The 13,574-nt window shown below is 42.8% G+C and overlaps 2 protein-coding genes across 6 annotated transcripts in view; one reads left to right on the plus strand and one right to left on the minus strand.

Moving 5' to 3' along the window:
- The window catches only part of LOC306917094 (cobalamin trafficking protein CblD-like), a 35,312-nt gene extending 31,916 nt beyond the window's left edge, over positions 1–3,396 (plus strand). For all 5 annotated transcript variants that reach the window (XM_079495219.1, XM_079495217.1, XM_079495221.1 and 2 more), the window contains exon 8: positions 2,158–3,396. In XM_079495219.1, coding sequence (XP_079351345.1) covers positions 2,158–2,376 — 219 coding nt within the window. In that variant the 3' untranslated portion in view covers positions 2,377–3,396. The remainder of the gene's footprint in view (positions 1–2,157) is intronic.
- Positions 3,397–7,334: 3,938 nt separating this feature from the next.
- On the minus strand, positions 7,335–13,293 carry LOC306917579 (ly6/PLAUR domain-containing protein 6-like; the record flags this gene model as incomplete). The annotated part of the gene is made up of 4 exons (XM_079495875.1): positions 7,335–7,529; positions 9,534–9,664; positions 10,647–10,745; positions 13,176–13,293. 4 exons carry the CDS (start codon positions 13,291–13,293, stop codon positions 7,335–7,337), a joined length of 543 nt encoding a protein of 180 aa, XP_079352001.1.
- Positions 13,294–13,574: the final 281 nt, after the last annotated feature.

Genomic DNA, 13,574 nt, shown 5'->3' on the forward strand with positions numbered 1-13,574 from the left:
CCATTCCCTGTTAACTTCAGTTTGTACTGATAAAAGTAAAAGATGTAAAATGCAGCGAGCGGAAGACAATGCTCTTTCTTGGCCCATGTGGGATGACTTCCTATAATCAATCATTTATACAACATATAAATGTACGTATAAATGTTCCCCTTTTAATAAATAAATAGATAAAAACATGATATTGCAGTTAGCGATGAAAAGAGGGCAAACACAATATTAATAGTAGTGGGGAAATGTGGTTGTGTGTGTCAGTAACTACAGTACAGTAGATCTGTCATTTTTAAAGTCGATTGAAAATCTCTCACTCCAAACAACTCCAACTCAAAAATCCCACATATGTTCATTGAGGAAAAATTAATTAATTCATAAAATGACCGCATATCCTGCCTTATATACGCTTAGTTGACTGCGGTCTCCCAGGGCTCTACACCAAATCTCTTTGCTGAAAATAGCCGGATCCATAAGCAGTGGCGTCAGTTCAGCCAAAGCTAACCTATGGCAAGGTGACGGCACGTGCACGATTTATACCCGACAGTTTCGGGTATAACCCGGTTATTTGCGTCTTTTTATGCCCTATTTTCCTCGGGAATGTATGTGCGGGTATTTGCCGGTCTTTGGGGGCATATTTTATTTTCCTCCATTTCCCTCTATATTCCTAGAAATGTTAAGTCGCGTGTCTTTGAGACTGACTCCTGCCGATTCGCCATGAAGCTTACAATGTCAGAAATGTTAAATAACAACATGGGGCATACACTGTCTGTTTCAAATCAAATTAGGCAGCTTTAAGCTTCACTGCTAGCAGCATTAGCAGGAGCGTTTGTTTACCTGTACGCTGGTGGTGGTGTTATCATCCAGGGGCTCAAAAGGTAGATCACGATCTACCAGTAGATCACAAGGGCTGGTGCAGGTAGATCACATGACATGCCCCTAAAAAGTATAAAAAAAACTATTTTTGGCATCTGCCACTTGAATTAAGGAGACTTGATTGATTGACATCAAAAAGGGCCTGTCAGCTCAAACCCACTATTTTGTTTTCAAGAGCGTTGCTGTGCACAAATGTCAGTAGCATTACAGATGAAATACAAAAAACCCTAGCTATTACATTTATCCCCCTCTTATTTCCAATTCCAAGTGTATTTGTCTTATATGTAACGCCAGCTCTGCTATTCCATATTTAAACTATTTTCAGCAATGGTATAATATTCTTTTTTTGGCGGGTCGATCTTGTTGAGCTTGTCATTTTGAAAGTAGCTCTCAAGTCAAAAAAGTGTGGGCACCCCTGAGAGGCTATCCAGGAGCTCAATGAATAAACCAAGTCGGACTCTAGACACTCAATAAAAAAGGAGGGACGTCTGGATTTTTGTGACAGTGAGTTGCTGACTCACTGTCACAGTCTTCTGCTGCTGCTGCTGCTGGGCAGTCGCAGTCTTTCCCCCAAAAAAGGATGATGTGGTCCTTTTCATTTGAGGTTTTAGCCTTCTGACAGCAGCACTGCCAGCACAGTGTAAACACAATCGCAATCTCTCTGCCCGACAGTCTCTTGAAATTGCGCGCCTGCTGCTCTCCCCCGGAATATACCATTTGTCGAGATAGGGGAAATACATGTTGTAGGCAATATAATAATACCTTGTGAAAACGATCATTTTGTTCAAATTTGCATTTGTAGCTATTTTACTGTAATTTAATAACAGAATAATCAACACGGATAGACAAAGACATTCATGGATTTATTTTTTCAAAGTCACATTTATTCTTCCCCTGGAGCCAACGTATGGCAGCTGCCATAGCCTGCCATATCCAAATGACGCCCCTGTCTATAAGCTCACAATGTGTCACAAACAGTCACATTGACATGTGAATGTGTTGCATTGTGACTCATTATGAGCTTGTAGATCGTCTATTTTCACGGAATGTTCGCTCCAGAATGCAAGGGTGGTTAACTCAATGGTCGCCAAGGACTTAATTTTCATGATGTCCTGGAGCGCCAAGGACGTGTTTTTCGTGTTTTATAACATGGTTTTTTTTTTGACTTTTTTTTTTTTTGAAAAAAATAAAAATATATAAAATAAAATAAAAGATATGTTGGCGGTCTGGGACTTTTGGCGCCCCCTGGTGGCGGTGAATGAGTTTAACTTTGGCTCTTGTTTCTCTAAACAGTTCTTTGGCTCTCCGTCAAATCGAAGCTTGCTGAGAGCGGACGACGAGCTGAGGCATCTGGGTTTTCACATCGAAGCGTCAGGCTCGTGCACGGTTATCCGCCACGTCCTAAGAGGCACGCCTTTGTTCGTAGGGACTGTTTTCACCAATGCACCTACCTACAGTACCGCCATAGCAAGACTACAAGGACTTACAAATGGACTCGAAGAGGAGGAATAGGCTTTGTTTCCTTTGTCTTTCGTTCTTTTTTTATTTTTATGAAACATGACCTGATGTCAGTACCACCACGCCAGGTTTTATCAATACTGCTTCGGAGAAGCTTCGGAGAAGCAGTATTGGAGAGGGAATGAGGAGCCGATGCAGTTTGCAACAGCTTATTTGGATGTTTTACCAAGTTACCGAAAGTTTGATCTAACGGAGAAACATTGTCCAAATTATTTTTATTTGTACAATCAAAGTAGGGCTGGGCAATGTCGCAAACAATATTGTAATATGAGACTAGAAAACTGGGGTTTTGGATATCATGATAAAGGCATACGTCTTTTTCTGGTTTTAATACCATAAGACCTATTTTATACTTTCAAAATATTATGAAAATTTGAAAGAAAAAAGTATGGTGGAGAAAAAAAAATAGCCCAGCCTTCATGATACCGAACAGGATTATGTATATGTACTTGACATGGAAACATTTTGTGTGGTTTTCATTTTGCTGACACTAGTACACAACCTAAAAGTGCAGTATGGTATGTCCTCAAGGCCTACTGAAAGACAACACTCATCGTAATGACAATAACTTGACAATAACCTTTACTATTTTATTGTGGAAAATGTGAAACCTATTTTCACAAACCGGTCGCTGTTATAAAAGGTACACTTGATTTTTATTTATGGAAATATTTATCCCTTTCCATGATTCCAGAATGGCAACTGTTTTTAGATATTGAATGAACATCACGCGTCATTTCCAAAATAGACAGCATTTTAAAGTGAATATCTACATTTTTGTGAAAATACACAAATACCAGCTACCTACCTATTTAAAAATACAGCACTTGGGTCAACACTTTCATACTAATCACAGTGTCTAGTACAGGTTCTTGATTAATTGTGTGGTTGAGTCATCGTGTGTAGGCCCCAGGAACATGGCCTGTATTTTTCTTGAAGCTTGAAGCGCGGTGCACTTGCACTAAGTGCTGAATAAATGAATGAACTGCTGAATAAATGAACCCTGGAAAAGCGTGTGAGGTTTGAGAGCTTATCATCATCAGCACTGCACTTGTGAATGTGTTCCTCTTCCAAACATAATGCGCCACAAATCACTGTCTATATGTTCCATTTGCAGTCCGAGATAAGTGAGCAATGTGCTTGTCAGTGGAAGGCAATTAACCCATTTTGGGCGGGAACCCCTTTAGCTATTGAAAAATAGCAGATCTACAAGCTCATAGCGCGCCATGAACTTGTAGGTCTGCTATTTTTGAAAAATCGTTAAAATGTGCCTCAAATCTTTCCGATTTTTTTTTTATTTCGACGTAGGGCCTGAATGGGTTAAGCCACAGATGTAGCATTCAGCAGTGTTTTTTATTAACAAGTGGGCCCCCAAATAATTGGCAAAACTCTGAGGGATTTTTTGTTTTTAAACCTTTAAAAAAATAGTTTTTGTTGTGATGCCAATAAATATGAACTTAAAGTTTGCTATGTTAGTTCTATTGATCCAAGCCAGAAATCAATCGATTGATTGATTGATAATTGAAAAACATGCTCAGAAAATGCAAGAGGCCCACCCATCTGACCAAATACCTACAGTATAAAGAAATGTGTGATTCTATTGATATACAGTACATACAACAAATATTCAAAGGAAAAAAAGCATACCCATAACTCGGTAGCATGATTTTACATGTATTTTTAATTTGACAAACATTAAAGATTGAATCAAAACATCCAGGTTCATTGGAATCTCCTGCCCTAATCCAGCATAATGCCTCATTAAAAATGCAAGTAAACATGCCATATAAAAAAATAATAAATACTTTGTATATACATAATTACTGTATGTCACGCACAATGTGGCACCTTTAAAAAACAAATCCATTAAAAACTAATTGACAGGGAGGGATAAGCTGTGTGCGGTGATCAAAGAAATATTGTCTTGGTACTGTACAAATTTTGATTAACAAAATGGTTTATCTGACAGGAATAATGTATCATAAGGAAATATTAAACCATTTTTGGCGGGAACCCCTTTTGGTGTTTGCATTATGTTATGCTTTAGCTAAGACAGTGGCCTTGTGGTTAGAGTGTCTGCCCTGAAACTGGGAGGTCATACCAAAGACTGTAAAAATGGGACCCAATGCCTCCCTGCTTGGCACTCGGCATCAATGGGTTGGATTGCGCACGCTGCGGCTCACCGCTCCAAGAGATGGGTCAAATGCGGAGAACAAATTTCACTGCGGTAACGTCTGTGACTAATCGTACGACTTTGACTTTTGAAAAATAGCAGATCTACAAGCTCATAGCGCGCCACCGAGTGGCGCGCTACGAGCTTGTAGGTCTGCTATTTTTGAAAAATCAAAGAACCACTGACATAGAAAACTCAGAAAACTGTCAGGATGTAGAAGACATTTTTAGAATCTGATCTCAGGTCAAAATGGGTTAAGCAACTAATATATGCATTGAAGAATTATGCCCGTTTCGCCTAACGGGATTCTGGGAACGCATCGGACCAAAAAAAGGGGGGGATTTATTTCTAAGTAGCAAAAGAGGCTGAACAAACACGGCGAAAGACACGCACATCAAATTGCCTATATATGTAGGCTGGGTGCGGATCAAAGACAGTCCTAGCCCATTTTAACCTGACTCCGCCAGATGGGGCAGCAGAGAGTACACTGGGTTCCCCCCTCCTGCTCGGGGGAACCCAGTGTACTCTCTGCTGCCCCATCTGGCGGAGTCAGGTTAAGCCCATTTAGGCCTGACGTCGAAATAAAAAAAACGTTTGCTCTGAAAGAATATATATTAAAAGATTTGTGCCGCATTTTTTTCAAAAATAGCAGACCTACAAGCTCTTAGCGCGCCACTCGGTGGCGCGCTATGAGCTTGTAGATCTGCTATTTTTCAATAGCTAAAGTATAACATAATGCTTAGTTAAAACACCAAAAGGCGTTCCCGTCCAGAATGGGCTAGAGTAAGAATCAAAAAGTCTGCACACCAATTTCAGCTCCCAATAATTCATTACTGAAAAGGTGGTAACGTTTCGGGCCAAAGCCCTTCCTCAGACCTTCACCAGGATTTATTTCTCCCTTTGAATTTGAATTAGCAAGAATCTGTTTTTAGAGAGTAGCCTCAGAGGGAATCTTGAAAAAATAAGAAAGTGGCCGCACACGCCAATAGCCAGAGTGCCAATATTTTATTAGGACGCAGCAGGTTAAGACAAATTAATCCAACGTTTCGGTGGTTAAGCCTTCATCAGGGAATGATGAGATTAGCCTAACGGCACCTGATAACCTGTTCAGGTTGCACTACATTATGGGAAGGCTCAGGAATGCACAACCTTATTGGGAAGTATCCTTCGAAAGTGTACTTAAAGGGGCATTCCACTCATTTTCAACATTGTACTATGTCATTAATATACCTTAGAGCTGTTGTGTGGAAATAATAAAAAAGTCCGCAAAAAAGTCCCCCCCATTCTGTGTTTCCTAGAACTGTAGGTCTGAAAGAAATCCGCAAATTATTTTTCATAATTGCAGTTCTAGGAAACACAGAATGGGGGGACTTTTTTAGCTCTAAGGTATATTAATGACATAGTAAAATGTTGAAAATGAGTGGAATGCCCCTTATGGACATAACTTAAGCCATGGGGGCATGTTTTAATGTAGGCAACTTGTTTTGTTTTTTAACTTTTAATTCTAATACCGGTATATTCAAAAGATAGCCTATCATTTTAGTACACTGAACAGCAGACAGTCCACAGCCCTGGTCTGCGATAATTGCCAGATGGTTGGCAGGACAATATAATGAGTGCCAGAACACACAATTTGACAACGAAAACACATTTGGGACTCCACTTAGTGTTGTGCGTTAAATACCACGACAAACATCATCGCTTCTTCTTCAGTTCCCAACTTCCAGCTCCACATTTACTAACGATCTCTAATAAGCAACAGATTCTTTCAGCCCTAGTCCAAACATCGGGGCCGCTTTATCATTTCTGATTGGGTGGGCAGCATTTAGAAATTTAGACCCACCTGACCACCTTTTGCCATCTGTGCTGTTAACTGACACAGTGCTGGATGGAAATTGGCTGTTGGTCAAAGAAGGGGAAGATGGATAGATTAAACTGATATGATGATAGAATAGTTCTCTATGCATTCCGGGGGTCTTCAGGGATTTGATAACCTGACTCCGCCAGATGGGGCAGCAGAGAGTACACTGGGTTCCCCCCCTCCTGCTCCCATCTGGGAACTCTCAGGCAGACTTGATGCTCCGGCCACCAAACGGCCTGGCCAATCAGCGGCAGCTAGAGGCGGGATCAAGGCATACACAGTGCTGCCTTGATCCCGCCTCTAGCTGCCGCTGATTGGCCAGGCCGTTGACCCCCCCTCCCCCCCAAAAAAGATTCCGCACGCGCATGCAGGGTCGCCCCCTATTCGTCCTGCCCACCCTAGTGGAAAGCAGGCTATAACTGGCCCTGCATCTTGCCCATGGAAGATGTCCTCAGTGTAGTTCCAATATTGACCACAGCAGCCAGTTTGCCCTCATGTATTGTCTGTTTATGCACTATGCAGTCTGTCCTTAACTGCAGTGGTTCCCAAAGTGGGGTCCGGGGACCCCCAGGGGTCCTTGAGGGAGTTCCAGGGGGTCCCCAGCTAAATGAACCAAATGGTCCCTTATGGGTCTGTAATTCTGAGAGTGTACAAAAATGTGTACACTCTCAGGGTTAAATTTACATTGATTTAAATTTGGGTCCCAGAGATAGAAATGCCATGGGGGTCCGTAGCCTAATTCATGTCAAACTTGGGGTCCTTGAAATTAAACGGGTTGAGAATACCTGGTAGAGCCGTAAAAATCTTCTCTTACGGGGGTCCCTGGCACATCTTTTCAAATGGGGGTCCGCGGGGCTAATGGCGGTGTCAATTTGGGGGTCCTTGACATGAAAAGGTGTGGGAACCCCTGCTTTACTGTCACGCGTGCCTCGCCGCGATGACACCAATGATGACGTAGCAGAGGGTTTCAGGAAATAGCCGTGTGGTGGCGGTGGAGCGCCAGGAGGAGGAGCTGACCACCAGAGGAGAGCTGGTGGAGAACACGGCACTGCTCTGGTTCCGCGGCGCCCGCAGGTTACAGATGTTGCCTTCACAACAGGACGTGCAGAAGACCTGAGTTAAAAAAACTTTTTTTTAAAACCCATTTTGACCTGAGATCAGATTCTAAAAATGTCTTCTACATCCTGACAGTTTTCTGAAAAAGCTATGTTTCTACCGGTATGTCAGTCGTTCTTCGATTTTTCAAAAATAGCAGATCTACAAGCTCGTAGTGCGCCACTCGGTGGCGCGCTATGAGCTTGTAGATCTGCTATTTTTAAATAGCTAAAGCATAACATAATGCTAACACCAAAACACCCAAATGGGTTAACATCAAAGGTTTCATGACATTCATTTTAATTTATTTTTATTCTTTGTTTTTCTTTTAGGTTTTTTGACCTCAATTCCACCCAAACAACCTGAACTTTGAACATTCAGTGGGTTTTCGCTGTCTGGTGTTTTCTCTGTGTGTTCTGAAGCCTTTAGAGCTGCCAATGAAAACGGGCAAACAGGCTTCAACAGTGACGTCTGCTGGCAAATTGTTGATGTCATATACAGCAGTGGTTCCCAAAGTGGGGTCCGGGGACCCCCAGGGGTACTTGAGGGAGTTCCAGGGGGGACCCATGCTAAATGATAATTTGGAACCAAACGGGTCCATTTGGTTCCATTTGTATGCTCTCATAGTTAAATTAGCATTGATTTTACAATATAAATTGGGGGTCCCAGAGATAGAAATGTCATTAAATGGGGGTCTGTAGACTAATGCAGGTCATACTGAGGGGTCCTTGAAATTAAACGGGTTGAAAATCACTGCTAGAGCCGTAAAAATCTTCTCTTCTGGGGGTCCCTGGCATATCTTTTCAAATGGGGGTCCACGGGGCTAATTAGTGTCAATTCAGGGGTCCTTGACATGAAAACATTTGGGGACCACTGATATACAGCTATGGGATTTGTGGACTCTTACATCACAGTCCACAGGAAGATCAGAGCACTTGTTTGAGCAAGAAAACCCCAGACCACAAAAAAATCTACTGAATGTTAAAAGTTCAGGGTTTTTTGGGTGCAATTGAGCTCAGAAAACTTAAAAAGAAAAATTACCAAAACCTTTTTTTATGTCACAAATGTTAAAGTTGAAGGGGCTTCGGAGTGAGGATGTTGGCAGGAATAGGATATGTGAATATGTGATGCGGACGATCAGTGGCGTGTTATGACTGACTTTGTTAGTCAAATAGTCCATTGTGTCTCATCGTAAAGCAGCGCTAAAGTGTACTGTGGTCCATTTCTGTAGATCGCTCCTCAAAGGCAAGGACATGGTAGTCATACCCATGTGGAATAGGAAACTTGTGGTGAAATCAGTACTCGCTTGATGTATAGTTGGTTGCGTATTGAGTCTCGCACTGAAAATAGTAGATCTACAAGCTCACAACACGCCACACTGCTACGGTGCGTTCTGAGCTTGTACAGTGGGTCGCCTTTTCACTGTACGAATCAGGCTTTATACAACGGGTATAATCATTTTTGATTGGTTCCATCTGTGCTCAAATCACAAAATACGCCTACAGTGCTGTACAGATTAATCTCTCCGCCAAACGGAAATATCAACACATTTCCATGGTAAATGGAGAGACGCTAAACTATTGGAATCTCAGGGGTATAAGGAACTAGCACTGCATATTCATGACTTGTCAATTATATTTATGTTTTATTATCATTAATCCATTGAGACCTGGAACGCATCCATGTCACGTTAGCGTTTAACCACATTAACCATTAACCCATTTTGGGGCGGGAACCCGTTTTGGTGTTTTAAACATTGTTATAATTTAGCTATTGAAAAATAGCAGATCTACAAGCTCATAGCGCGCCACCGAGTGGCGCGCTATGAACTTGTAGGTCTGCTATTTTTGAAAAATCGTTAAAATGTGCCTCAAATCTTTCCGAAAATTGTCATGATTTAGAAAAAAATAAAAATTAATTTCGACGTCAGGCCTGAATGGGTTAAGGAGCAATGAAAAACGTACAGAGATTTGCTTTGAATAACAGTTTTTGAACCAATCCCAAATGGCATGGATATAGTACCTGGTAGCCGTGTTCAGTGGTGTTGGTACATCCAGTTAGCAGACACTCCTCCAGGGCAACGCAGCGCTTAGTCACAGACACGCTGTCCCCAACTATATCCATCACATGCAAGGTGTAGCAGTAACTGGTCCCTGCAAGAGAAAGTGGGTGAAATACATTTTTTTGTGCATAGTTCCCATCGTGTTATTTTGCCAAGAAACAAAGAGAGGGAAGAATAGAAGGTGGTGGTGGGGGGGACGGTAGGTAGGAGATTAATTGAAAATGGTGAACCCTCTTGTAAACAAGTGTAATGCTTCATGGTGTCGTCCACTCACAGTTAACCGTTTTTGTATTGAGTTGTGCTCGAAATGTACTGTAATTCTGCAAACTGGTAATAAATACTTCAATCAATCAATCATGAAGGCAAGAATATGAATAAGAAAAAAAGAAAACACTCACAGCACACTCGTAGGGTCTCTTTTAGCTAAATTACAAATAAGGGTCTCTTTTCCACAAGAACAAAAATACATTTATAGTACCTGAGACTCAGTCTCGGGTATCAAATTCACATAGTTGTACACTGTTACACTCTCAAATAATGATGTTCTTCTACAGTATGTGCAACTCTGCTGTAGTCTCTGTTTCAGAAAATGGCCCCTGTATATTCTTTGTGGAACCATGTTATGTTCTTTATTGTCTCTTAAATCACGGGAACAGGCAGCATTGATAGTGTGTAGCGGTTAAGAAGACCCCAAACGAGGTGCAACCACTGTCTTATACTGAATAAATCTAGGAAAAAGACACCTGCCACTGATAGAAAATATTCATAGAAAATATTGTGTTGGCTTGAAGTTGAAGTTGAGTCATTAAAGAAGTTGAAGTTGAGTCATTAAAGAAGTTGAAGTTGAGTCATTAAAGAAGTTGAAGTTGAGTCATTAAAATTGCAAAGTTGAGTCATTCAATGGCAGATATATGTAGCCTGGCTAATAAGCCAGACTCAAATCACACTGTCGTGTGGTATGGCAGGCAATTTCTTTTTGCCAACGGCTGATTCAGTCTGGCTTATTAGCCAGGCTAAGATATATGGAGTATAGATGAATGTGAGAAATATTAAGTCTGTAAGTAAGTCAGTACCTTTTGGGCAGTATGTGTCCGGTGCCCAGCGATTACACTCATAGTTGTCTGCAGCATCTTGACATGTGAAGCATTTAAACCCACCGGGATGAGGTGTGGCTGTGGAGCACAGACAGAGACACTCTGGGACAACCGTAATGCAGAATACTGCTGTATGGTACGTGTCTCTGGGACAACCGTACTACAGAATACTGCTGTATGGTGCGTGTCTCTGGGACAACCGTACTACTGAATACTGCTGTATGGTGCGTGTCTCTGGGACAACCGTACTACAGAATACTGCTGTATGGTACGTGTCTCTGGGACAACCGTACTACAGAATACTGCTGTATGGTACGTGTCTCTGGGACAACCGTACTACAGAATACTGCTGTATGGTGCGTGTCTCTGGGACAACCGTACTACAGAATACTGCTGTATGGTACGTGTCTCTGGGACAACCGTACTACAGAATACTGCTGTATGGTGCGTGTCTCTGGGACAACCGTACTACAGAATACTGCTGTATGGTGCGTGTCTCTGGGACAACCGTACTACAGAATACTGCTGTATGGTACGTGTCTCTGGGACAACCGTACTACAGAATACTGCTGTATGGTACGTGTCTCTGGGACAACCGTACTACAGAATACTGCTGTATGGTGCGTGTCTCTGGGACAACCGTACTACAGAATACTGCTGTATGGTGCGTGTCTCTGGGACAACCGTACTACAGAATACTGCTGTATGGTACGTGTCTCTGGGACAACCGTACTACAGAATACTGCTGTATGGTGCGTGTCTCTGGGACAACCGTACTACAGAATACTGCTGTATGGTACGTGTCTCTGGGACAACCGTACTACAGAATACTGCTGTATGGTGCGTGTCTCTGGGACAACCGTACTACAGAATACTGCTGTATGGTGCGTGTCTCTGGGACAACCGTACTACAGAATACTGCTGTATGGTACGTGTCTCTGGGACAACCGTACTACAGAATACTGCTCTATGGTACGTGTCTCTGGGACAACCGTACTACAGAATACTGCTCTATGGTACGTGTCTCTGGGACAACCGTACTACAGAATACTGCTCTATGGTACGTGTCTCTGGGACAACCGTACTACAGAATACTGCTGTATGGTGCGTGTCTCTGGGACAACCGTACTACAGAATACTGCTGTATGGTACGTGTCTCTGGGACAACCGTACTACAGAATACTGCTCTATGGTACGTGTCTCTGGGACAACCGTACTACAGAATACTGCTGTATGGTACTTTTTGAGGGCAATTTTGTGTAAAGGCAATATTGCTATAAAATCTGTGCTAGCACATAATTTAATTTAGCCCTTTATAGTTTATTGTCCTTATTTCTTTTTTTCCTGAAATGAGGAGAAAAGACATTCCTGGGCCGGTATCCCGTATAGAATAAATCCCAGGCAACGACCACAACATTTGGTCTATATGGCAATATTTTATTTGGTTCTTTATGATTCCATATGTGCCGCCAACCCCTCCCCGACCTACCATGTTTGGTAACAAACATCGTCAAAAGGCCTTTTCAGTTCCACCCGCAGTGCACAGACAAAACGGGACGCAAATTGAACAATTAACATCCAAATATGTCTGCATTATTTACCAAAGTGACGACCTCGATTGACCAAGTTCTCACACAATGATAATATGCTAATGTTCTCCAAAGGGAACACACACAACGTCGAGGGCACCAACAGACCATCTGCGGTCATCGAATGTACGTGGAGTTGTTTATCTTTCCCATCGGCAAGGATGTATTTAGTGGGAATCAGACTGGCCGTCAGCCGAGACAGCTACAGGTCCCAGGGTCAGACTGACACACTTCACATATTATTACACAAAGCCTGTTAGTCATGGTAGGAACTGTCGGGCACACAGAGGACAACTCCAGTTCACGTCAAACACCCCCACCCACGTCACGTGTGTTTATATGCATGTGCACGGCACGCACTTGTCTCGATCGCCCATCTTACATAACTATACACGTGTGTGTGTGTGAGTGCGTGCGTGCGTGCGTGCGTGCATTTACAATTTACTGCCATGCTACACCAGGCTTTTCTTGCGCGTTTTCTCCCGCGCGTGCGTTTAATTTAGGTCCAGTCCTATTTTAAAAAACGCACGCGCGGGCCGCGCGTTTAGGGTAAACACGCGAGAAAAGCCTTGTGTAGCTTGGCCGTTAGGCATTTAGCAGACGCTCTTAATCCAGAGCGATTTACATTAGGCATTTGCATATGCAATGAGTATACTTTTGGGTGCGTGTAATCTGTATATAGCGATGGACCCCAAAACGGTGTCCAAGTGTGTGTGTGTGTGTGTGTACAGTATGTGGGTAATACAATTCACACATTTCTCCAAACTGAACGCGCAAACGTTGCTATCTGAAAGTGCCATGGGAGGAGTCACCAACATTAGAAGGGTTCCTCCTACAGTTAGATTTTGCGTTATCTTGTGTGCAGTGTTGACATTTTGGCCTTGAAAATACTATGTGAACTTTCTAAACGACTACTTACTTGATGGATGCAGGGCGACAATGTCCTTTATAGTGAAGTCCCGTGTTTGGGCCATTTTCAGCCAATCAGCCATGCTGGTCAGCAGTAGGACCCAGGCCACTATTGGCCAGGGCTCCATCGTTCTCCCAGAACCTCCACATGCAGGTACCTGATTGGTCAGTGGGACACTGTGCAGGCAGAAGGTATATATACAGGTTCAGCTGTGGGATTTTTCTGGAATCTATTTGCAACCCAATAGAGAGTATATGCACATGATTTTCCCATCAGGACACGCCCCCCTCATCTAGACTCAGAGACGAAATGTTTTTATAATCGTCATGGGGGCGCCCCTCCTCCCCCCGCCCCTCCTCCCCCCACCTGATCTGCATGTGTACAAGGGGACAGGCAACGCGGCCCACC

Source organism: Electrona antarctica, assembly GCF_951216825.1.
Source record: "Electrona antarctica genome assembly, chromosome: 24".
Taxonomy (NCBI): domain Eukaryota; kingdom Metazoa; phylum Chordata; class Actinopteri; order Myctophiformes; family Myctophidae; genus Electrona; species Electrona antarctica.